A 26,980-nucleotide genomic window follows, 5' to 3' on the forward strand; every position below is an offset into this window, starting at 1 on the left:
CTTCTGATGTTTACTACTTGTACAACCTTGGGTTACTCACTTTGCTTCCCTATGCCTCAGTCTCCTCATTTACATAATGAAGGGTTTGGACTAGCTGACTTCTAAGAGACTTTCTAGTGCTTATAGCCAGGACCCAAGGGTCCTGGGCTTCGAATTCTTCAACTGGACTTGATGACATCTGAAGTCCCTTGTAGTTCTAGACCTATGATTCTATAATCTCCTTCTTCAATATTTCCTAAAGTCCTTTCTTTGGATCTCTCTTTTATTCCTATTATATTGTAGTTAGTATACTTCTTATTCATTCAGGTCATACAATCTCTATTAGATTTCAAGTTCCTTGAAGGCATAAACCATGTTTTTTTTTAAATCTTCAAATCACCCAAGACCTTTTAAGTAGAAGGAATTTAACAAATGTGTAAGTCAAGCTGAAAAGAATCACATATAATTTTTTTCTCACCAACCCAAATCTCTCCTGAAATATCCACTACTAATACTTTGGCCTCCACTACAGCAGAAGAATTCTGGGACCCACTCAATTCATGCTGAAAAAACCCCAAATTCTTAACCCAAAGACTGCTTATAAACTGACCTTATTCCTTATTTTGACACGCTGGTAGAGGTATTCTGGGAAAGGCTTGCGAGGTATGAAGCGGCCCATACCCTTATTTACGTGTAGATTTCCATCTTCAAATACAATCTTCCCTTGGCTAATGACCACCAGTGGGGATCCATGGCATTCCATTCCTTCAAATATATTGTACTCAACAGCCTAAATGTTTAAAAAAGATGATTAATAGATTTTTAACAGCTTCCCAGACAAGATCCAAGAATCTCTTGACCTGGACTTGATGTTTTTCAACATTGTTTATAACATTATCCCTTATCTTTCCCTTGTAAGATTTTTCTTCCTTATAACTGCCCCTCTTCACAACCTCACTTTTTTAAACTGTCATTACAAAATCCTTCTCTTTCAGGTAGCAGTCTTAGAATAACACTGAACGATAGGCCTCTAGACTTCAAAATATTCATGATCCCTTCAATATAGGAGTACTGGCTTCACTAAAATAGAATTCAACCCATCTACATCTTAGGAAACAAGTCTTCATGAGTTTTTGTGTTGAAAAAAATTCATCACTGTGTGTCCAACCCTCTGTTGAGCCTCTCTATGTTTATCTAGAGAGGTCCTTGGTAGCATAACCTCAGTCCACCACTAGACCCATACATGAGGCTTTTCCAGCTTGGTAGAACCTTCCAGAGTTTATGACATGACCCCCAAGAACCTAGAATCACCTCCATACCACAAGGAGGTACTTATCAGAGAAAAACTTCCTACTACTATTTTAAGTGTGTTTCAAACATTTGCATTGGCAAAGCTTCATTTTCTATTATGCTAACAGGAAAAATCATCTATGCAAAACAATGCAAATAAGGGAGGAAGTCCACAGGAAAATGAGCTGAACAGCCCTCAGGTATATATTTTGGTTTTTTTCTTCCTGTAAATAAACACTAATCTATTAATGATTTGGCTTGATCAAGAGAAAGCAAAACTTCTGTCATTAGCCAAATTCTTTTATATCCCCACATATAAAAGTTGGCCACAACAATTCAAGAAACCAAGACATGGGAAGGATGTGGACTCCATTAGCTGAGGGGGTACTCATGCTAATGAAATCACAGATCTTTTGAATATAAAGTCCTGACCAACAACAAAGAGAACATGCCCTTTAATACTAAGGATTAACACTAAATTAACACTAAAAATAGAGAAAAGTGAAAGGTATTCTTTTGCTTATTTATCTAAGAAAATACAGAGCTCATCCTTCCCTCCTCCCCTTTTCTGGTGTTGAAAGGCCAGTAAATTCAGGACTGCTAGTGGGCAAAGGTGTCAAAATACTCCAATTTGGCACACAGATTACAACTCCTTTCTAGTTTCTGTAAACGAGACCCACATTTGTCTGAACCTTCAAAATAAGAGACAATCAGATTTGTATAATGTAGGAATACATTGGCTCTACCAGTCCAGAAATAGTATGAAAATCAAAGCAGCTAAAAATTATCCCCACAACGGAGAGGCAGTGTGTCAACAAAGCTTTGGATTCCAAGTCAGAAGGAAGGGATTCTCATCCTGGTTTTGACACCTAGTAGCCAGATTATCTTGGGTCTTAAAGACTGTGAGCTTCAGTACCTGAATTTATAAAATGGGGCCTCTAAGTCTCACTCTACCTACCCCTTAGATTTACTGTGATGAAGATTCTTTGTAAACCTTAAATTGCAAATGAAATATAAGCTATTGTTATACACATGGGGAGAAATTTTGTTCTTTCTTGATTTCACTAATGCGCTGGCCATCTGACCTTAACATCTTGTGAATTATTTTAGTAGGAAATTTTAGTTTTTATTATAAAAATACCTAGCTTCTCTGAATCAGAAGGAGCACACTCACCGACTTGTGATTCTTAGCAGTGATAGTCTTCATTTTATCAGGATCCCAGATCACCACATCAGCATCAGAGCCTACAGAGATTCTTCCCTTTCTTGGATACAGGTTAAATATTTTGGCTGCATTGGTGCTGGTGACTGCCACAAACTGGTTCTCATCCATTTTTCCTGTGGCCTAAAGAAAATTTACCTTTAATGATATTTTTGGGGGGTCAAAAACAGAGAGTGATGACACTTGGTAATGCACAGAACAAGGACACAAGTCAAAACAAGTGTTTGAACTGAACTCATAACCCAGAAGATTTTGAATTCTGGAATCAAAAAATGTTCATTTAAGTCTCACATCTTCTACTTTCTAGCATTGTCCCATCTCTGATCTTCAGTTTTCTCCTGGGCAAAATGAGTTTAATAATACTTGCACTATTGTCTCTGATAATTACTTAAATATTTTCCTCTTTCTGAGCTTTGGTGTCTTTATCTGTAAGACTACAAGCTCCTTGAAGGCAAGGATTGTCTTTTGCCTCTTTGTATCCTCAGTACTTACTTAGCACAGTGCCTGACACACTGTAGACACTTATTAAATGTTTATTGATTGACTGATGCAGATAATAATACCTATACTTCCTACTACCTAGGATTATTCTGGGGATGAAATGAGGTAAGATATATAAATATACAGACTCAACACTCCTTCCTCCATCATGTAGCACAAATTGCCTTCATTGGAACTACTGTGTTTTTTCTCCAACCATGTTATTAATTATTCAAAAGCAATGTGTTAGCATTGTTGTTATAAAAGAAAGCCTGCTAGAAGGCATCTCTAAGAAGTGTGAGCTAAGTCAGCAATTGAACAATAAGACACCATTATGTGTTTGGGTGTACAGGTGAACTTAATGTGTAAAAGAATTTACTGAGGAGAAAGGCTGTTACCAGAGTCAATAGTTTTTTCTGGTATAGTGACTTCTTTTTTTGTCTTTTGGTGGTTTGAACTCCTTTCAGAGAAAGAATAATACCCAGGTGAATGTCAGAGGCATGGTTAGAGCAGGACTGCATGGTATGGATTTCTGACTACAATTTTCCCTCATGTACAAACAGCAAGAAGTAAGTGGTAGAAAGTTTTTTTTTTTTTTATCTCTATGGTGTTTCCCAAGATCTGGTGTCTTATGAAAGCACTTCATAATACCCTTTCATGACCTGGGGGCAGTAAAGGAGGAGTCTGGATCTGTGATGAGAAGGTCTTACAGAGACAGTATCAACGCATTTATAATATAGTTTGTTGAGACTCTACTCCATTACCCTAAGAGCATGTTTTTGAGATCATATTGGCCCATTCTACAATGGCTTCAGTTATGTGTTGAATGTCACAATGTGCGTCAGGAACCTTGACCACTGGGAGTTCCTTCCAAGTCCAGGCTCTAAATTACAGAAAAGTGGCTGATTTTCATTGGTGGAAGAAGATTCAACACCCAGGAGGTTTCTTAAGATAAAATCATCTGGACCATAGCAGTTTTTAAATTTTTTTAGCCAGACTTATGATTTTACCCTTATGATAGTAAGCATTCAACGAAGAACTTCCTCCACTACTGCAAATCAACATTGTCTTATTGTCTTCGAAAGCTCCTGAATTAAGTGACTTGAGAAGGGAAAACCAGATGGTATGTAATATTAGTTAGAACTGGACCCAAGTTTCCCCAACTCCAGGATTAGCTTTCTATCCAGAATGCTTCTCACTGCTCTGGAAAGAGCAGCAGCTTAGGAAGATAAAAGTAAACAAAAGCATCTGTAATTCGTGAGCCACAATGGTAAGACCATTCAAACAGAAGCTTGTAGATTTAGGCTTTCATCTGACCTCTCATAGATAATATCTGTACAATGAGAACAATGCCACCTATTCTACCAACTCTACAGAGCTATTCTGAAGATTAAATGAAATTATGAAAAATTACTTTAAATACTTTAAAAATTTTAAAAAGTACTTTAAAAAACTATAAAGTATTAAATGAATGGTATTATACATTAATATATAGTATAGTAGATGAGAAAAAAAGCATAGTGTAAGTGAAGAGAGCTGGAGCTTAGGAAACCTGGGTTTAAGTTCCATTCTGCCACATCTCTGCTCAACCTGGGCAAGTCAATTAGCTTCCCGGTGTTCTAGGCAACTTTCTCGGACTAAAAGTAGCAAAGATGGGTGATACTGCATTGATAGGGGCAGTTTCCTCACCTGGGAATTCCCTACACCAGTTAAATCACAAGTTTAGTCCCCCTCTCTATCATATTAGGCATCTAGAGGTCCAAAACAAAACCCAAAGAATTACAAAGTCCCCTGTGCTCTATACTAATGTCTTATCTTACCATATGGACATGTTAGCAAAATGATGCTTACCATTGTTTGGTTTGGTTTTTGTAAACCTATTTTACAAGAATGCCATTAATACATTAAAACCAAACCCTACTACAACATCACAAAGTTCAATGCAGCATAACCAGGTTCCTGCTGTACTGTCATCAAATCACAGCATAGGGCCAAATTTCACCATAATGCCACCAAAATCCAGTGAATTCTCACGGCTAACATTGTTCAAATAATTTCATGTGAAACATACATCAGAAAGCCAAGCTAGCATTGGAACTCCAGAAATATTAACTATTTTAGTCATTCTACTTATTCTTATGCAATCAATTACTTCTATAAGGTTGTTTCCCCTAACAACATATTTCTGCAGACCCAATTAATGACATTAGGCAGTATTATGTTTTTTTAAGGCAATCTTTTTTTTTAAAGGTTATCTATTATTTTAAAGGCTATCTCCAGCTCTTTTACACTTATGGCAGATTTCTAATCTATTACAACAAGCATAAGGATCTCAAGTTATCTACTCCAGGAGAAAACATGTTACTGAAACTCTTGAAGAGAAGCGACCCCAAATAAACAACACATAGCATCTTAATCTTGACTAAATGTGATGACCTATCTGATGCTCATCAATAAGAAACTTGGAGGTTACTTACAACAGCCTTGTCCCAGACAACGGTCATTCTCTCCTCAATCCCGTTCACTCCTTCAGGAATAAGGGTGAAATTGTCCTTGCCGACAGCCTTCTGGGCAGTGCTGTATGGACAATGGCCACTTCCTGTCACCTGAAGATCCCCACTGAGAATGAGAAAAGCAAACCATTTTATATTTTAGGTCAGTAGTACTGCTGTTCAATGTCTTCGATTTTTAGAAAGATAACAAATGCTGAGATCCTTGATGGTAGACTGGATAGCACCTTGGATCAGGATTAAAGAAGATCACCATTCACATCCCACTTTAGAGACTTACTGGCTTTATGATCCTCAACAGACAAGTCACTCCACCAATCTGGGCTTCAGTTCCTTACCTGAAAAATTGTCACTTCCATATTTAAATCCACTATGGTATAATAAATGAAATACTGGGGGAATATTGGAGAATTGAAAATGGAGAGACTAACAAATTGAACAAATTTGTGTCTATGTATGTGTGTATATTTATATGTGTGTATATATGTATGAAGAAACATATACATACGCACATGCATATAGGTACAAATTTGCATAAACATGCAAATATATAATAAATATGCACTTATACATGCTCTATATTAAATTTACCTATATTCTCTCTATATATACTTAAACAAATTCAATAAATATATTGGTTACATTCAATATAGAGGGTTTTTTTTTAAGGTGCTAATACTTCTGCACTCAGCTTAAAAGAATGAAGCTATTAAAGTTACTGATAGTTGTTTTAAGAATTGTTTGCATATCAAAATAATGTTTGTTGAATGTGGAGCATGGTTCATCCTTTCTAAAGAACCAGGCAAAAGAGTTTTCATCTAGGCCAATGAAGATTTATAAAAGCACCATATAAATACTGCATAAGTCAAATATTGCATAGGTCTTTTAAACAACTGCATTTGATTTTCCATTGTCTTTCTTCAATTGACTTGCTTATGTAAACTGACAATACTGCACTTCCACATTATCCTGGCTTCTTACATTATTGTTTTCTGCCTGTGTCTGTTTCTAAGCATGTCCAGGGGAAGTGATGTGGGGACATGGATAAAGGAAGGAGAGAAATTCAGCTAGCTCAATGCAGTTTGTCACTTGGAGGTAACTAGCTCTTAGGACTTACAGGTAGAAAGAGATTGTGTAATCCACCTCCCTTCTTTACACAAAAAGAACTGGAGGAAAATGGAGGGGAAGTGACCAATTCAAGATCACATGAGTTGTAAATACCAAAGCTAGGATGTGAAACTAGATTCTCTGACTCCAAATCCTTTACTCTTTATACTCTACTCTAAAAGCTTTAATTCTTATGGAAAAGGGGATTAAAATAATTGCATAAAATGAGATTTGAGAATTTTATGTGGATTCCCTCCATCTGGGCTGCTCCTGTTGTGGCTGCATGTGTAGTTTCAGAATGAATGGATTGTGTCCTAATGTCCTTACACACAGAGACCACCAGGGGGCACTTCACACAATCAGCAACCAATTTTTCTACTGATTAGTTGCTATTGGTGACCTGCAAAGGTTTAATAATTACTAGTTTAATAATCACTGTCCTAACCCCTGCCTTGACCACTACGCAGAAACAGGGACTTAGCATCTATAGTGGAACTATTCTTCCTAAACACATGATACTTGTCATCTGAATTCAGAGACCCACTTGAGACTTTCCAGTCTTGAGAAACATATTTTACCCACAATGGAGTGAGGTTTAAACAAGAATTAGCATGATTGATGACTGGAGGATGAGTATCCCTTAACATTCCTCTCTCCTCTTAACCAACCTAGCCTCCAGGACTTCACTGGTTCATTCCATGCCCAGGTAGGCTGCAGTATGTATAACCTCTTCTAGACTCTCACAGCTTTCTGCCTCTTGTTCTGATAGGGGTTTCCTCATACAAGAACTCTCAATGAAATCATAGATCCAGAACCTGTGCTAAACATAGACATATGCATACATTTCATTTCAAAATGATCCTATATTAGGAGGAGAAAATCATAAAAATATTCATGGAGAAGGACCTAAAATGAAAGGAAAAGAAGAAGGAAGGGAAGGAAAAAGAAAGAAGAATGGAAGGAAGGAAGGAAGGAAAAAGGAAGGAAGCAAAGGATGAAAGAGATGGATAGAGAAAAAGAGAGTGAAAGCAATCTAAAAGTGTCTTTTATCTTAATCTCCCAACCCATCAAGCCCCCAGGCCAGTTTTGCATAGCACTTTCTCCTCAGTGATGCTTACCAGGCTAAGAGAGAGTTCAAGTAATCAGGAGTTGTGGGATCTGGGCTCAGTGGTGGGGATGTCACAAAAGCTGCTGCCTTGGCCCAGTTTTTGCTCCAATAGTGGGTCCCATCTGTCCCTAGACTTGCAGCAATTGGTTCTCCAAAAACTAAAGGACCTTGGGTGAGAGAAAATGTGAAAGCGTTAAAAAAATGTATACACATACATACATACACACATATATACATTTACATATATATGGTATGTATGCATATTAGTTTTCTACAACCTCCTACCCATCTCCTGTGACTTGCTACTGTAGAATGTATGTGCCAATAACAACCTAAGTGACCTAAAAGAGCGAAAAGTGACTGGTCAGACAATTATCATTATTGGAAGTCCCAGAGACTGTAAACATCCATTTCAGTACAAAAACATAGAGAAGAATGGCATAATGCAAAGAACCCTGGACTTGGGGCCAGAAGACCTGGGTTCTAGTGGCACAGTGGATAGAGCATTAGGCCTGGAGTTAGGAAGACCTTAGTTCAAATTCAGCCTCAGGTATTTTTATTAGCTGCAAGATCCTTGGCAAGTCATATAACCCCTATTTGCCTCAGTTTCCTCATCCACAAAACAGGGATAATAATAACACCTGCCTCACACACACACATACACACATACATAGCTGAACCAACCACCAGACAACTCTCACAAAGGAGTTTTCATTCAATATTCAATAACACAAGTCAAGCTACCAATAAAGGCCAAGGAAGACAGCAATTGGAAGTATAGAAAATGGCCACAGCTGGGCCTTTGGGGACTCTGTTGTATTTGTGTCTTAAATCCCAGGACTTTCTCTGTCACAAATAGTTAGGTATTAATCAAATCCCTTAGGAAATTGACAATAAGTTCTTATGAAAGATTTAAAAAGGGGAGCATCTTGAAACAACTGACTTCCAAAATAACAAGGGAGATCATTTTATTAGTGGTGTGTTTTTATTATCCATGCCCTCATTGATTGAATATGGAAAGATAATTCCCTTGGAAGCTAGGCAGTCATGGCCACCATCCGTTCCCTAGTGATAAGAGGCTCCGACCAGTCATACAAACAGCAACTAGGCAGGGGGTTGGGGGTGAAGAAGTGACATCAGTACCTTTCTTCCTTGCCAGGGTAATTATGTCTGCAGCACTCTTACTCATCACCTTGGTGATATAAACAGGACAATTGATTCTACTGGCTATGGTGATAGCTCTGAAAGCAGCTTCTGCTTCCAGCTGAAAAGAAAGAGAAAATAAAAATAAAAAGAGAGGAAGGTACCAAGGGTCAAAGAAGTAAATTGAGGCTAAAAGAAGAAACATGACTTTCCCAAAGTCACACAGGCTTCATGGAAGAAAAAAAATTAGAACACAGATCTTCTGACTCCTAGTCCAGGGTTCTTTCTGACAAACCACATGAGCTTTCCCCAGCTGCCTGCTATCACCAAAGAGAGTAAGACTTTGAAGAAATGGGGGGCACAGGAATTGTAACACCTCATGGTGAAAAGAGAGGAGGTGCCTGTCCCCAAGCTGGTAATGGCCTTCTCCCTCAAGTTTCATTAATTAATTTGTTTTCTATTTCTTAGCATGTTGTGTGTGTATACACACATATGCACACATATACATCACACATATATGCATATCTATCTATATATCTATCAATTATATCTTATTTTATATGTCTGTGGGTTATCTTACTACTGGACTGAAGATTCAATAAGGGAAGGGATGGTGCCTAAATTTTGTGTCTCCCTTAACAGCTGGCACAGTTGTTCTGCACACAGTAGTCACTTGGTAAATGCTTATTACATTTGAATTTTAAGTGCATATTTTAATTATCTGTTTACATCATACCCAAGCTGTAGACTACAAATTTGAAGACAGCAGCAATCATATCTAAATTTTGTGCCTCGCTGAGTGCCTAGCAAAGTACTCTGCACACAGTAGGTACTTAATTAAAGATTGCTATTGTTAAGAGCACAGAGACATTGTGCCAACTGGCAAGGTATCCATTTTAGGGAGAAGGTAAACTGGGAAGCTATGGCCAGTATAAGACTTTGGAATATCAGCAGAGATAGGAAGGGAGATGAAGAAAAAGTAGGTACAACTGAAGGATCAGCTATGCCAGCTTCCCAGTTTTGCCAACAAGGTCTTGTCACTAAATTCCAATAGAGAAAAACAAGGTTGAGAGGCTATCTTTTGTGGTGTGTGAGTAGAGATGATAAAATTTCCATTTTCTATTATTATTATTGTTTTTATTTTTAAAGCAATTGGGGTTAAGTAACTTGCTCAAGGTCACACGGCCAGTTATTTCTGGGTGTGGTGCTGAGTATCTGATCCCGGGATTCGATCCCCAGGTCATCCCAACACTGGAGCCGGTGCTTTTACTCGCTGTGCTACCTGGCTGCCCCAAAATTTCCATTTTCAATTGGAAAGAAACTATGTTTCATTACCTCTTCAGGTCTGCTCAGAGCATGTCCTTCAGGACCCGTAATTCCCATTTCTAGGATTCTTTTTTGTTCCTGGAAGAGAAGAGAAAAAAATATCCCCTTGCCAGCTTATAATGGAGCCAAATTACATAAATTTCATCCTATTTTCTTTCAGTTTTTCTGTCACTTACATTCAGGTACCTACTACTACTACTACTACTACTACTACTACTACTACTACTACCACTACTACTACCACTACTACTACCACTACCACTACTACTACTACTAGCACCACCACCACCACCACTACTACTACTAGTACTACTACTGCTGCTGCTGCTGCGGCTGCTGCTGCTGCTGCTGCTGCTACTGTTGCTACTGCTACTGTTGCTGCTGCTACTGTTGTTGCTACTGTTTTTACTGTTGCTGCTGCTGCTACTGTTTCTACCATTGCTGCTGCTAGCATTGCTACTGTTACTATTGCTGCTGTTACTATTGCTGTTAAGTGTTGCTGCTGCTACTGTTGCACTGCTGCTGCTGTTCTCATATTTCATAATGGTCTTCAGATAGAGATAAACTTGGGACCAGGCAATATCTCTTTATGTTATTCTTTTACTTGTAAGCTATTATGGACTATTTCATAGTGAGCTAAATTAACATACTACTGGAGAAATGTAATCCTATGGACACTGATATTATTTTTATAAATGAAACTATAAAATAAGGAATAGGAATCTAAGGAGTTGGTAGAGTTTGTGGGGGCTTCATGTATGTAAGTACACAATGTGTGTACACATATATACATACATGTATACATACACATTTGTATATACATTCACATATTTTTATCATTTGTCCAAAGGAAACAAGAAACATCATGTCTTGAGAAAGTAAGATGTTCAAGTATCTCATGGTAGGATGCTCCTTATTGTTTTTACATGCATGATGAAATGCAAAACTAATTTTGTCAGCTCCTTTATTATAAATTAAGAAATGAAGGCCACAGAAATTTGCTCCAAGGAAATACTGGTAACAACAGTAGGGCGGTGGTTTGAACTCTAACAATTTTGATCCATACAATTGAAAGAATTGAACAATGTTCATAATGAATATAAAAAAGACCCTTACGGATATAATTGGATTTAAAATATTACTATCTGTTACAGAGGATGACAAGTTAAAGAAAGCCTGTGAGGGGGTGATCAAGTCTCCTCACATTTAATTAACACATACCTTAGTATTCAATGCAAAGGGGAGAATGTGGAAAATATGTTGAAAGACATGACTTGGTATTGTCACAAAAGAGGTCAAAGCCATGAAGACTCCTCAGATGTCTCAGGCCTATATAAAATTAATTATTTTTTCAAGAAAGTGGGAAGTTTGACAAAACAAAAGCTGAAATTAACTAGAACAGACAGGAAACAAATGGGCATCACTTCCAAAGGTACTATCTGTATATAATCAAAACCTTGACTTCTTACCAAAAATCAATACCAAAATCAAGAAAAAAAACTTTCAAAGATATGAAATTTAATAATTTCTCACATGATATTTAAACAAGCGATTTGTACTTTAAAAAGGGGAAAGGGTAAAACAGTCTCTGTTGGCCTCAGGTTTCTAAATTACATTAAAGGAGTTAAAAACATTTATATTGACTAAAAGTAACATTGTTTCCTTTGAAATTATAAGTAATGGAAAGAAATAACCACAATAAAAAAAACTCTTTAAGAAAATCTTTAAAATCACATTATCTATCATTTATCTGAAATGGAATTCAAATGTAGGTAATGCCATAATCCCTATTTTACAGACAGGGAAGTAGATACTCAAGGGAAAGAATATAGCCAAGGTCATACAGATAATATATGGTAGAGTCAGGATTAGAAGTCATATTTTATTCCCTGTCTATACTAATTCATGAACCTGCTATATCCCTCCTCGATCCTCCCCCATTGAATAAAATCAAAATGAGGGCAGGAACCATCTGGATTTTATCTTTGTATTCCAGTGCCAGTTTCTGGCACATATTAGGTGCTTTTTGGTTTACTTACCCCATTTTTCATTGGGGATGAAGAAGCAGGCATTACTTACTTACCTGAGCTATCAGATCTCCATTTTCAGCATGAACTAAGATAACTGCACCGAGCCCTTTTAGGAATGTGAATGCTTCATAGAGCTAGAGAAGGAACAAGAAAGAATGAACCTAAACCCAAAATAATTCAGTTGATATTCTTATAACTGATTTACAACAAAAAGTGGGTTTTCTCCTTCAATTCCTTCAGGAAGCATGATATTAATGATACCATTTCTCCACATCAGATTTCTTTGTTCTAAAGTGAATATATTTCAAGAAAGTAAAGTTCTAGGCAGATTTGCTAAAAATATTTTTAAATAGGCTGATATATGCATTACAATAAATAGCTAACATTTATATAACACTTTAAGATTTATATAGTGCTTTATATAATTATATCATTTGATCCTCACAAAAGCCCTGTAAGATAGGTATCATCATTATTCACACTTTTATACATGAGGAAGCTGAAGCCGAGGGAAATTAAGTGATTTGCCCATTGTGATACAGGTGAGATTCAAATGTAGGTTTTCCTGACTCCAAGTTTAGTATTTCAGTGAATGAGTGCCAGAAGCAACCAGCTTCTTGGATAACATGGCCAGGAAAGGATGGTAACTATTATGTGCTTATACTTCCTTGGCTCCACCATGGTCTCAAGCTCTGCACTGTATCTCTCCCACTTTCACCTATGAGGTCATACCCAAAGGACCACTCACTACAACCATTGACTCTTTCCAATTCCTAACACAAAGCATAGCATATTGCATGCATTTAATAAATATTTCTTAATTGATGGAGTCAGTATTCAACTAGTAACCACCTTATTTCTCAGAAAAGTAAACCGATGTCTGATTGTTTCAATAATGTCTACAGGTGGTGAAGGTCACCTTGAATCACATATGTAAGTGCTATCATCTACAATCACAAGAAGAAAAACAAGGCACTGAGCATTGATGTTGATCCTTCCCATTTTCTATCTCCTAACTAAGGCACAGAGAAGGCAGGCCAGTAACAATTAAACTACAGGCAAATGCCTCAGTGTAATAAAACACATTCAGAAGTCTAACATGTGTGACTTGTCCAGGGATATGCTGGTAAATGCTTAACAACCAGTTACCTAAAAATTCATAACATGCCTTTAAGGTTACTCTGAATTATTAATATTTTCTCCATCACTTCCTCAAGCCTAATCAGCCAACAAAATAATAAAACAATCCCTGATCCATAGTGCTGTCTGTGTTTCCAAGGTGTAAATGCTCATAAAATAATTTCACAATTGACTCTGGAGAGCCTGTATGGATAAGAGATAAATACCTGGCTGTCAGACATCTGGTAGAGATCTTTATATGCCATGTAGACTTGGAAAGAATTAACACCTGTTCCAAAACAGAAGACAAGAGATTTACAGCATCAGTTGATGTCCAGGAAAGGTATGGGGATGTAGGGGATCTTTTTTCTTGGATACAAAGAACACAGTGAGAAGCAGAGACATGATTATCTTTAAAATTTGCCAACAGGTCATTTGGTTTGAATTTGTAGGGTGAGACAGCAGAGAAATGGGCTTTCATTCATTTAAGAAGAGGTTATGGGCAGAAAACATCCCCAAATGGATCTGGATAAAGAAAGGAAGTTTTAGGCAATTAATAATATCATGTATTTATATATCTTACAAACCACTCTATGGATATAGATACAATAATCTATCTATATATGCATATATACAAATACACACACATACATACACACACATGCCCTACCACTACCACCACCAAGTCTCTGAGAGAGAAAGTGAAAACTTTATCTCCATTTTACAGATGTGGAAAATAAGGCTTAGAAAATTAAAGTGACTTGGATAACTAAGTTGTAAAGCAAAGGTTAGAATCCAAATGTTAAGGCCAAATTCAGTAGTGTTCCTTCCCCTGTTTCATTTTATTTCTTGGTGAAAAGACCAACACTTTGCTTCATAAACTTAGGAAATTTATCATTCTTAGAAATGGCTTCTTAATAATTTTTGTGTCCTGGATCTCTGGCAGTCTGCTGAAGTCTGTGGTGCTCTTCTCAGAATCATATTCTTAAATAATAGAAGGAAATATCAGCTTCATTCTGAGGCTGGTAAAAAATAATTTTTTTTCTATCCAAATTCTGTAGGAAATATAAGTAAACTCAGAAAGCATTTGGACAAATGAATGAATGACAGACACAGTCAGAACATGAGTAGAAAGGGAAGCAAGATAGAAAAGGCACTCAATAAATAGCTTTGTGGGTGATGCTAGACCTAATTTTCTTTTCCCACAATGCATCCCTTAGGACCTCTGTTGGAACCTAATCCTACCTAAATGGGAAAGTTCCTACATTCCTGCAGCTTATTTTTATGCAGGCAAATGTATAGCATGATAATATGTAGGTCTAGAAGAGCTTAGAAATCATCTATTGCCCTATCTTCTCCACTGGGGAATTTGAAAACTAAAGTCCAGAGAGAATGGTTCGTGTCTGTCTAAATGTCAAAAAGATAATAAGTAACTGAATGAGGATTTAAACCCAGGCTTTTTGACTGCAAATGAGATGTTTTTTCTTCTTCCTTTAGCTTTTTTTTTGTTGTTCCTGGGATTCTTTGATTTTCTGTTTTGTTTCTAAATTCAGAAAAAAAGTTTTTTTAATGTACATGAGGGCAGCTAGGTGGTGCAGTAAAGTGCTGGGCTTGGAGTAGAAAAATTTTCTGAGTTCAAATGTTACCATTTACCTCAGTTTCCTCATCTGTAAAATGAACTGTAAAAGAAAATGGTGCCAGGTTAAGAAGCACCAATCAAGTTCAACCCTTTAACTTAACAGATAGGAAACTGAAGTCCAGGGACCAAGTGGCATGTCCAAAGCCATAGAGTGGTAAACAGGAAATCTGGGGCTTGCACCCAGGTTCTTTGCTTATACCTCCACTCTTCTTTTCCTAACTCCAGGCCCACTTTCTTCTTGTATATTGATTAATATTTAGAGTCCTCCAGGAGACTGTTAATACTGCATCATACCAGAGCATTCACAGCAGACTGTGGACTTTACTTACCTAGAAATGCACAAATTGAGCAAACTGAATCCGATCACCAAGAGCATTGCACAAAGAAGCCTGGCCCACAAAGGTAAATTGAATGGCATTGGCTGTGAGCTTATAGCCTCCTATCATCAGTCATGCTTGAGTTATTAGCAATTCATTTATGCTGAATCGATCTTCCTCACTAAGCATATGCAGCCACTCCAGAAGTTCCCTCCGCTCTGGGAATAACCTTCCAAGCTTCTAAATATACGATTGGTCCTTGGCCAACCCTCTCAGTCATACAGATTGCTTTGTCTCATTTCCTGAATGTTGGCCAGCTGTTAGGTCAACCACTCCTGAAGGGGAGTTTCATGTAACGTTTCTAGAGATGGTGCATGTCCTAAGTTCTCTGGAACTGATGGAGACCTTTCAAGGTCAAATGAGCTATAGAATAGTAGCATATAATGGGAAGAGCACTGGCCTGTGGGTCAGGAAACCTGAGTTCAAGTTCATTCTCTGACATTAAGAATGTGATCGAAAGCAATTCACTTCCATCCATTGTCCTTAATTTCTTGCTCTGAAAGATGAAGGTGGACTAATTGATCTATAAGCTTCTTTTCAGTTAGAAAAAAAAATGCTATGATGTGCCAAGGCAACAGGAATGACCATAAAGATTTATAGACAAACAGGCATTCCCTCTGTGGACAGGGAGATTAAGGAAAATCTTTCAATTTGTATCCATTACAATCTCTCCTTAAGGAATTATACTTCATTTGAAACCAATCCAAACTGAAACACTGAAGTAGTTGCCAGAAAGGACAGATATTGAAACATCCTATCAAAGAGAGACAAGAAGTCCACTTAAGCTGCATGTAAAAATTATCAGAATCCAGATCAATTCCTTTTAAACTTAATAAAATTGCTCCCATTCTCTCTAGCTCCAGAAATCTAAAAGGAACTCTCTGCCAGCATTAACCTTTTCAGGACTAGAACAGAAGGCTAGAGAAGCAGAATGTCAGAGCTGGAAGAGACTTGAGACACCACCTAGACCAATCAGTTCCTGAATATGAATTTCCTCTACCAATCAATTAATAAACATTTATTAAGTACTGGACTATGTGCCAGGGACAATGCTAAGACCTAGGGACACAAAAATAGGTGAAACACAGTCCCTTCCCTCAAGAAGCTTAGAATTCTGTACCTATTTGAGCACCTGAGATAGGGGGAAGACTTACTACTACTCAGAGCAATAAATGCCACTATTAGATCAATTAAAAAGGATTTTCCCCTCTTACATTGGGATAACATTTTCCTTCCTGTAATTTCTACCCAGTGGTTCCCAGTTTTTGTTCTCAGATTTGTTCTCTTGGGCCAAGTAGAACAAGTCTATTCCTTCTAATCCCCATTCTCCACTGTCCCCCTTCATGGTGGTTCTTTAGGGAGTCATTTCTATCCTAAATCTTCTCTAGGCTAAATGTGCTCAGTTCCTTCCATTGATCCTTATACAGCACCTCAGTATCATTGTCATCTTCCCTAAAAAGCAGTGACAAGAACTGAACCCAATGTGATCTGACCAGAGCACGGTCCAGTAGTATATTTACTTCCAATTTGGGGGCTTCTATATCAGATCCCATCAGTTTCCTAGTCTTTTTCCTGCATGAACTGTTATTTAGCTATGCCTTCTTCATTATATATATATATATATGAATTGGGCTATTCTCTTGAGTCCAAGTGTTGTACTTGACATTTATCCCCAATGAATTTCATAGTATTGGATTGGATCCATTGTTCTAGCCTGTTGAGATCTTTTGGACAAAGGAATGCAAAAGCATTTACTAAACACTTATTAAGTGTGCCAAGTGCTGTGCTAAGCTCTAAGGATAGAATTGAAAAGCAAGGAAGCCCTGCTCCCAAGGATCTCACTCTGCAAGTGAAAGAGACTGTCTGTCTGGCTGGCTGTCTGTCTCTCTGTCTGTCTGTCTCTCTGTCTGTCTGTCTGTCTGTTTGTTTGTCTCTCTGTCTGTCTGTCTCTCTGTCTGTCTGTCTGTCTCTCTGTCTGTCTGTCTGTCTCTCTGTCTGTCTGTCTATCCATCTAGCTATCTATCTACCTACCTACCTAGAGAGGAGGTCTTAGCTTCAGGGAGGGAGACCTAGAAATACAAAGGGTACAGTAGCTCAGATGGCAGCACCTGGGGGTCTGAAGGTTCAGTATCAGGACAGATAGTAAGGCCAAAGGGGGTCTTAGGATACAGCTTCAGGGCAGATGTCAATAACTACTCATCCTCCATCTTATTATAAGGATTATAGATGGTGTCTCCCTGTTCATCTAAGAGGTATGAGCAGCCATGTCTGTTCTACTAGGCAGGAGTCCTCGAGAGACCTGGCACGCCACCACTGAGAATGGGTCCGAAGGGCCAAGTGGAACAGGACTATAGCCCTAATTCCTTTGGACAGCGGTCAGGATTGGAGGGAGCTCACTCAATGCCTGACCTAAAAATATCCATAAAGACCATCTAGTCCAAACTAAGACCCATGGAGTAGAAGGGACTTGTCCAAGGTCACTCAGAGAGTCAAGTAGAAGGACTGGGATTCAAATCCAGGTCATCTGCCTCTAATTCAAGTAATCTTTCCAATAAATCTTAGAACATAGAATGCTGCAGTCAGAAAGGACCAGAGTACACAGAATGTCAGAGCTGCATGGGTCTGTAGAATGTAGGACACAAAATGTTGGAACAGAAAGAGACTAAGAGGTCATCTGGACCAATGGTATCAAACTTAAAGAGAGATGGATTCCTGTCAACAACATATTGAGTTAGAAAAGGGAAGATTAACATAATCTATACTGATAGATACACATACATACATATGTTGTGATATGTTAATAATATGTAATAATAAGCACACACACACACACACACACATATATATACTTTTTTTAGGCAAGTCAGATGGCAAATTGGATAAAGCAACAGCCATGGAGTTAGGAAAACTCAGTTTCCTGAATTCAAATCTGACCCCGGTCACTTACTAGCTGTGCGACCCTGAGCAAGTCATTTGACCTTGCTTGCCTCTGTTTTCTCATCTGTAAAATGAGCTGGAGAAGGAAATGGCAAACCACTCCAGTGTCTCTGCCAAGAAAACCCCGAATGGTATCACAAAGAGTTGGACACGACTGAAATGACTGAACAATAATGGTTATATTTTTATTTATTTTGTCAAACATTTTCAATTACATGTTTCAAATAAGAAAACAGAGCCTAGAAAAATGAAGTGACTTTGCCAAGCTTGCACAACAAAGCAAATCCAGAGATAGAATACATATAGGACACCCAGTTCAATGGTCTTTTCCACTAAGTCACGGATGCCTCTCAAAAGAGCATTCCCCAGGGGTCCTTAATAGACTGACTGTCCCATTAAGTGCCAAGAGGGAATACCACTGTCAGAACATCTGAGGCTTCAGGCTGACTCACTACGTTTTTCTAACTGAAGTTAAAATCCCTGGCCATGCTATATTCATTGGCCATCATCCCCGTGGACACCTAGTCAGCTTCCCCTAATGAAATGTGTATATTCTATTGTGAACAGATGAAACATGTTCTTTTGGATGTTCCTGTTGCAATTTCCTGCCAAAGTGACCTATTTCATTAGCAATGACTCACATCTAACCCATAGTCAAAATGCATACTCTTGTTCTGGTCCACAAAAGGCTATCTTATATGTAGCTATTCATATGTATGTATGTGTGTGTGTATATATATATATGAGGCAGCTAAGTGGCACAATGAATAGAGTGCTGGTCCTGGAGTTATAAAGACCTGAATTCAAATCCAGCCTCAAGCATTTATTAGCTGTGCAACTCTGGACAAGTCACTTAACACTGTTTGACTCAGTTTCCTTTTCTGTAAAATGAACTAGAGAAGGAAATGGCAAACCACTCCAATGTTTTTGACAAGAAAACCTCATAAATAGAATTGTTGTGTTTATGGTCCATGGTTCATAAAGGGTCCATGGCAGTCATGATGGTTTAGTCAGGCATGACTGAACAACAACAATAATGCATAAATACATATATATGTGCGTAGATAGATGCATATATAAGCCCATTCTAGATCTTATAGTCCATTATATATAGAAATATATGCATATACATATACATTTGTGTGTATATGCATGTGTGCACATATATGTGTGCATATATACACATATGCACATGTGGGCTATAAGACCTAGAATAAATCTTACAAGACATCTCATCTATTTATACCTGATTTTATCGATAAGGAAATTTAGGATTAGAGAGAAAAGTGACTCACCCAACGTCACACAGGTGGTAAATAGTAGAAGCAAAATTGTAACCCAGACATCCTAACTCATAGGTCATGGGTCTTTCCTATTTTCTTTTCCTCTGTACAAACCACAGTACCTGTCATAGGGCTGGATTCTGAAAAAGGACTTGCTAGAACCAGGAGAACATTTTACAGACTAGCAGCAACTCTGTGTGATGACCAACTTTGATAGACATAGCTCTTCTCAGCTAGGCAAGGATCTAAGACAATTCCAAAAGACTCATGATGGAAAATGCTATCAACACTCAGAAAATGAACTATGGAGTCTGACTGCAGATGGAAGCAGACTATTTTTACTTTTTTTGTTTTTTTTTCTTTCTTATGGTTTTTTCCCTTTGTTTTTAATTCTTCTTTCACAACATAACTAATATGGAAATATACTTAATATGATTGCACATACATGACCTATATCAGATTACAGGAAGGAATAAAAATTTAGAACTCAAAATCTTATAAAAGTAACTGTTGAAAACTAAAAACAAATATATTTTTTAAAGGGACTTGATAATATAGTTGCATTAGGCCCCAAGACATAGAGTAAGTTATGGAAGTCTCCTCCAAGCTGATACAGGGAAAACAAACCATTTCTTGTTGATCACTGACCTTTGTCTTGCACCAGCATATCCAGCTCTTCTCGGATCCCATCATACCAGCTGGTGATATCCACATGGAGAGAGTAATCACAGCAGGATTTCGTGTCAGCAGCCTCATGCCACTTTTCAAAGGTGGTGAGTAAACTGGCACCAGGCTCAGGGAGGACATGGTCAACTAGAAGAGAATAAGTGCATAGTCAAAGCCAATTCACGATACAGAGCATTTATTGTAGGGGGCTAGGGGGATAGCTACATGTGGCCTAGTGGATAGAGCACTGGGCTCAGAATCAGGAAGAGTCATCTTCATGAGACTGAATCTGGTCTCAGACACTTACTAACTGTATGACCCTGGGCAACTCACTTCACTCCATTTGCCTCATTTTCTCATCTGTAAAATGATCTTGAGAAGGAAATGGCAAAAGAAAACCCTAAAATGGGGTCATGAAGAGTCAGACACAACTGAAACAACACAATGACAACAAAAAGATAAAGGGGTCAAAGAGTTTTCTGTAAGAAAACCAAAATTGTTCCCCTATGAACAAAAATTCTTTTTTCCAGCAACTCTGTCTCCCCAGTCCAAGCTCCTGATTTTCCCACATGTTAATTCAGTAGCTTCCTGGCTAAGCCTTCTCCCCAACTCTAGTTTTCTATACCCCCCAATCCATCTTGTACATACTACTACATTATTCTTTCAATCATGTCACTCCTGTACTCAAACACCTTCTGTGGTTCCCCATTGACTAGAAGATGAAGTCCAAACTCCTCATCTGGCCAATCAAGATGCTACATAATCTGGCCCCATCCTTCCTATAAAATCTTATCACAGAATATTAGAGCTAGAAGGGGCATTATCAATTATCTAGCTTAAACCATTCATTTTACAGAGGGGAAACCAAACAATTGCTTGGTCACATGGCTCTTTTGTAAGATTCCACAAAACATTCCACCTCAGGGACATTTTATTATTCTCTAGTCATTCCCAATACCATAATCATGACTATCTTAATGCTTTTATTGATGCTTTTCCAACCTCCTGCAATCCACTTTCTTTCTCAGTTCAGCAAATATTTATTGACTATTATTTGCAAAGCGCAAAATAAGTCACTGGAAATATACAAAAAACCCAAACAAACAAAGCTCCTGCCCACAAGTCAAATTTTTATAGGGAATACTTGGGGTTGTCCTCTTTGACTCTTCATGACCCCATTTAGGGTTTTCTTGGCAAATATACTCATTTTATAGATAAAGAAACTGAAGCAAACAAGGTTAAGTGACTTACCCAGGGTCACATAGCCAGTAAGTATCTGAGGTCAGATTTGAACTTTGGAAGAGAAGTCTTCCTGGCTCCAGACCCAGCATTCTATCCCATGTGCCACTTAGCCGCCCCCTAGGGAATACTTAATAAACCAATAAGGGGTTTATGAATACTTATAAATTCTAGATGCAATTATATATATATGTATTGAAATATGCTCATATTTTAATTTGAGGAATTAATGTAATTTGAAAATTGCAATGTAATTGGAGGAAGGAGGAGCTCTAGCAACTTAGGTAGTAAGGAAAGATGCCCCATAGGAGCTGGCACCTTTGATGAACCTTAAAGAAAGGGAAATTTCCTAAGAGACACAATAGGTAAGTAAGTAGTCGGTCATGGGGGCCAGCATGCATAAAGACACACAGGTGAGGGGGAGGAAGAATATGAAGGCCAAGTAACAATAAGAAATTCAATCTTGCTGGTACATACTGTGCTTGTAGGGAGTGATGTGAAATGTCTGGAAAGGGAGGCTGGAACACGAGTGCAAAATGCTTTCAAAGACAGACTGAGGGGTTGACATTTTATTTTACAGGTACAAATAAGCACCTGAATAGTCTTAAGTGGAGAGTGATATGGTCCTCCTTATGACTTAGGGAAATTATTTTCACAGCTGCCTATAGGATCGATTAGATAAAGAGATGTCTGAAAACAGGGAAACCAATTAGGAGGCTATTGGAATAGCCAAAATTAGAGAATATGAGGGCCTGAAATATGGTGGTGGCCCTATGGGTAGAGACAGGAGAATGGATGCAATAAACAGGGTTAGGATTGATAAGGCTTCAAAACTGACTGGATATGGAAATGTGAGGAAGAGAAAGGCAGTTAGATGACTGTCAGACTATGAATTTGGGGGAGTAAAAGGATGATGGTACCCTCAACAGCAACATGGAAGTCTAGAAGAGGGATGGATTTAATTGGGAAGATGATAATTATGGTTCTGGACTAGTTGGATTTTAGATGAATACAGTGGATCCAGGTAGAGATGATAATGCAGAGTGGAGTTCAGGGAACAAATTGGGTCAGGATATGTAAAACTGGTAGACATCTACATACAGGTGATAACTAAAACCTTGAGAGCTGATGAGATCACCAACACAAAGGAGATGGCTACTGTTATTGGTCCAACAAGTCTGGAGGGGGAAAAAAGCTGTCAGTCAGGCTGAAAGAAAACCAGGAGAAAATATGGAGTATCATGAAAGCTCAGGGAGAAGGTTTCTGGGAGGATGGGGTGATAACAATGATAGTCTACAGAGAGGAGAAAAAGACTGAGCATTGGGGAAAGGACATTGTGTTTAACAAGGAAGACATCCTGGGTAGCCTCAGAGAAGCAGTTTTAGTTTATTGGTGGAGCCATAAACCAGATTTCAAAAAACTGAGAAGTGAATGGAAAAATGATAAAGCAAAAGCAACAAATGCGGATAATTTTTCCCCTTGGAGTTTAGCTGTGAAATGAGGCATAGCTATATTCTCCAAGTCCCTGAACCCGGGATTCTCTGACCTCTACATTCTGGCTTCCTCTTACCTTTCTAGTTTTATTCACTCCTCTCATCCTCCCACCCTAACCAGCCAGAGCAGAAACTAGGCATTCCCACCACCAAACCTATGTTGCTCATTACATCAAATTGAAACACTCTCCCCTACAAATTCTACTTATCCTTCAAGAACTATTTTCGACCTTATGCAAGAAGACTTCCCTGCCTGGCCACATCAGTCCTCAGTAACCTTTCCCTCCTTTGAATTTTTACAGCATTCTTCACACATTCTATTCATCTAACAGTTACCATTCCTTAACTTGTGTTTTGCTGCCCAAGGGGAGTGGGGCAGGGAATGAATGGAATATCTAGGGAAGGGTAAGGTGGCAATCACAAATTCCAGTATTTAAAAATGCCTTTTTGGAAAAGCCTCAGGCTCCCACCATCAGCCATGGGAATTATCAGCCATAAATTCCTTTAACAAGCCTGGATGAACGAAATGGGCCAACTTTCTGTAGAGAAACATAAAACTCTCCTTGACCTTAGAGATATCTTTCTAATAAAGGGGGAAGGGAAGAAAGAAGGGAAGGGAAATTGCCCCTCAAGTTGTTGTTTTTTTTTATTTAAATTTTATTTTTTGAATTAAGAAAAAAACCATTTTTTCCTTTCTACCTTTCACTCCACTGGTGAAAAGAAAAAAATTCTTGTAACAAATGCACATAGTAAAGCAAAACATTGTCTTTGAAAGAATCCATATATATCTGCAGTCTTGGGGTCATAGCTTTAAAAATTATATTCTCAATTTATATAAATCATTTTTATGGCTGAAGCTATAAATTTCCCAGAAAAATTGATGTGCTTCCACTTCTTTTTTGAGAAAATCACGCTTTACACACACACACACACACACACACACACACACACACACACACACACCATTCCCCAGACTGTATTAATGCCACAGTGGAATTATGATAAAGAACAGGACAAATATATCCATATTCACCCAATGTTGTTCAGTCATATCTGATTCTTTGTGACCCCATTTAGCATTTTCTTGCCAAAGATACTAGAGTAAGTAGGTTGTCATTTTCTTCTCAGCTCATTTTTACAGAGGAAGAACTGAGGCAAACAGGGATAAGTGACTTGTCCAGGGTCACACAGTTAATAAGTGTCTGAGGCAGGATTTTAATTCAGGAAAATGAGTCTTCCTGATTCCAAGTCCAATGCCCTATCCACTGTGCCATGGAGCTGTCCCCTTATTCAGCTGATAGCATACAAAAGCTCAATTCAATGCCATTCCTTCTATGAAGCATTCCCTCATTCCACTCCAGTCACATATGTTCTCTTTTCTTAAACACACCAAGATGTAGGCTTGTTCTTGTTTTAGGCATTTATTTTTTTCTATTTCTATTACAGTAACTTATTCATGTTATATCTCTCTTAATAGATGATATGCTCCTGGAAGATGAGGATTGTCTTGGTTATATTTACAATCTATCATGCCCGGTTCTTAGTATAGCACTCTGTATAATTCAAACCTTCAATAATATTTATTGGATTCAACTGAATTCTTTTATAATCTTTAGTGCTTTTCAAAGAACAGGCAATCAATAAATATCGATCCACTTTGTAGCCTGCTTTAAGTATCACTTTAAGGCTTTATTCCTCTACCTCTGTAATTGCAAACATCCCCTAGCTTTCCCAAAAGGCTGAGTGCTTCTTCTAGCCATAACATGCACTCCTTTCCCCCCAATCCCTTCCCCCTCCCCTGTCACCTTAGAGAATGTATAAGATTTAATGTAAATATCCAAAGACACCACAGGCACAGGTACTCAGTGGTAGGAAGTCGTGGTAAAAGTGACAGGATGCTAACTCTCATTGCAATAAATTCTGCATCTGCCCTGCAATGACTAAAAGAAATGAGCCAATTTCTAAAATTGTTGACCAGGGTATATACAGTAGTGGAAGTTTGTCAATGGTAACCATGACTTCAACTTAAGAAGGGATTAAAAATGCTTAATTAATTAAATCAAAACAAGACATTCTGGGGAACTGAGGTGATCTTTTACAATTCTTCTGGAGTCTAAATTCTTCCTTTTTAAAGATATTTGCCTTTCATTATTAGTTCAATTGTTTCAGTCATACCTAGCTCTTTGTGACCTCATTCTGAAGTGTTCTTGGAAAAGATATTGGAGTGGTTTGTCATTTCCTTCTTCACATTATTTTACATATGAGGAAACTGAGGCAAACAGTGAAGTGAGTTTTCCAGGGTCACACAGCTAGTAAGTATTTGAGGCCAGTTTTGAATTCTAGGAGATGAGTCTTCCTGACTCCTGGCCCAGCACCCATCCACTGCATCACCTAGCTGCCCCTTTCATTGTTAATAGATAGATACTATTGTAGTAGATATGAGCTCCAATAATAAGAATTTAGATGATTTGGAGATGGTGGTGGGGAAGATAAGCATTGATGTAGTACCTACTGGGTGCTGGACACTGTGCTAAGTACTCTTTACAGACATTATCTTATTTGATTCTCACCATAACACTTCAAGGTAGGTGCTACTATTATTCTCCTTTTACATTAAGAAAATTGAGGCAAACAGAGATTAAGTAACTTGCCCAGTGTTAGCACAACTGGTTAAGTATCCGAGGCCTGATTTGACCTCAGGGACTTCCTGACTCCATACTCAGAGCTCTAGCCACTGTACCACCAGCCGCTGGTAATTCTAGAGTAAGAACAACATGCTTTCATTTAATCGGGAATCATAATGGTTTGATGAACCTACCTCATTCTAATCATTAATATTTCATATCTTAGTTTAATCTACATGATACATTTGAAAGTGATAAAGGATAATGCCCAGTAGGGTAAGATCATAAATTGCCAGAGCAAAAAGGGACATCAAAATAGAAAATATCTAATGTTGGAGCCAGAAGCGTTCTTAGAACACACAAAGTCAGAGCTTGAAGGAACCAACCTACATCAAATCTTCATCTTTCATTTTATACCTAGGTGGTGCAGTGGACAGAGATCTGGGCCTGGAGTCAGGAAGATCCTGAGTTCAAATATGACCTCAGACACTTACTAGCTGCATGACCCTAGGCAAGTCACTTATTCCTGTTTGCTTTGTTTTCTTCATCTGTAAAATGAACTGAAGAAGGAAATGACAAACCATCCCAGTATCTTTGGTGAGAAAATCCCAAATGGGGTCATGGAGAGTCTGAATCAACTGAAACTCAACAACAGCAACAACAACAAACCTAAGGCCCAGGAGGTAAGGAAAGTGACTTATCCAAGTTCACATAGACAGTTTATCTCTTGAACAGTGTTCTATTTATATGTCACTGATGTAATTCAAACTAACACGTTTCTTTACTAATATTCTTTATTTCAAGCATTTCAGTAAGTCTAACTATGGATTCACTGCTTCCCTTGGACCATTATTCCAAGTTAATGAGTTTTTACTCTATCAACAACTAATAGAAAGTTTTGACAAAAAGTATTTTTTAATTTTATAATACATCTAGTTTCCCTTTGAGTAAGAAGACAGTTAAGGAATTACCATTTTAATAATAAAAAATTTAAAAACCTGCCTTTATATAGTGTTTTAAGCCCTTCAAAAATACTATAAAATACTATTTCTTTTTGATTTCACAACACTGGGAGGTAGATGCTAACATTATCCCCATTTTACAGATGAGGAAAATGAAGCAGAGAGTGGTTAAGTGATTTGCCCAAGGTCACACAGATAGTAAGTATCCAAGGCTAGATTTTAATTTAGTTCTTTCTTACTCCAGGACCGGTATCTTATCTACTATACCACCAGAGTGTCATTTCCTCCCTCCCTCCCTCCCTTCCTTCCTCCCCCCCTTCCTTCCTTCCTTCCTTCCTTCCTTCCTCCCTCCCTCCCTTCCTCCCTCCCTCCCTCCCTCCCTTCCTTCCTTCCTTCCTTTCTTTCTTTCTTCTTCTTTCTTTCTTTCTTTCTTTCTTTCTTTCTTT

The 26,980-nt window shown here is 38.1% G+C and overlaps 1 protein-coding gene across 2 annotated transcripts in view; it reads right to left on the bottom strand.

The window, feature by feature from the left end:
• CRMP1 (collapsin response mediator protein 1) overlaps window positions 1–26,980 on the bottom strand; it is a 77,060-nt gene that overhangs the window by 4,962 nt on the left and 45,118 nt on the right. For both annotated transcript variants that reach the window (XM_069070039.1, XM_069070045.1), the window contains exons 4-12: window positions 20,199–20,363; window positions 13,542–13,603; window positions 12,249–12,329; window positions 10,175–10,243; window positions 8,840–8,960; window positions 7,707–7,863; window positions 5,449–5,590; window positions 2,444–2,614; window positions 590–769 (exon numbers count right to left, since the gene is read on the bottom strand). In XM_069070039.1, the coding sequence (XP_068926140.1) occupies window positions 590–769; window positions 2,444–2,614; window positions 5,449–5,590; window positions 7,707–7,863; window positions 8,840–8,960; window positions 10,175–10,243; window positions 12,249–12,329; window positions 13,542–13,603; window positions 20,199–20,363 (1,148 nt within the window). The remainder of the gene's footprint in view (window positions 1–589; window positions 770–2,443; window positions 2,615–5,448; window positions 5,591–7,706; window positions 7,864–8,839; window positions 8,961–10,174; window positions 10,244–12,248; window positions 12,330–13,541; window positions 13,604–20,198; window positions 20,364–26,980) is intronic.

The sequence above is a fragment of the Petaurus breviceps genome, unplaced genomic scaffold (genome assembly GCF_028583685.1).
Source record: "Petaurus breviceps papuanus isolate PSGF00001 unplaced genomic scaffold, PetGlider_PUasm1.0 140, whole genome shotgun sequence".
Classification (NCBI taxonomy): domain Eukaryota; kingdom Metazoa; phylum Chordata; class Mammalia; order Diprotodontia; family Petauridae; genus Petaurus; species Petaurus breviceps.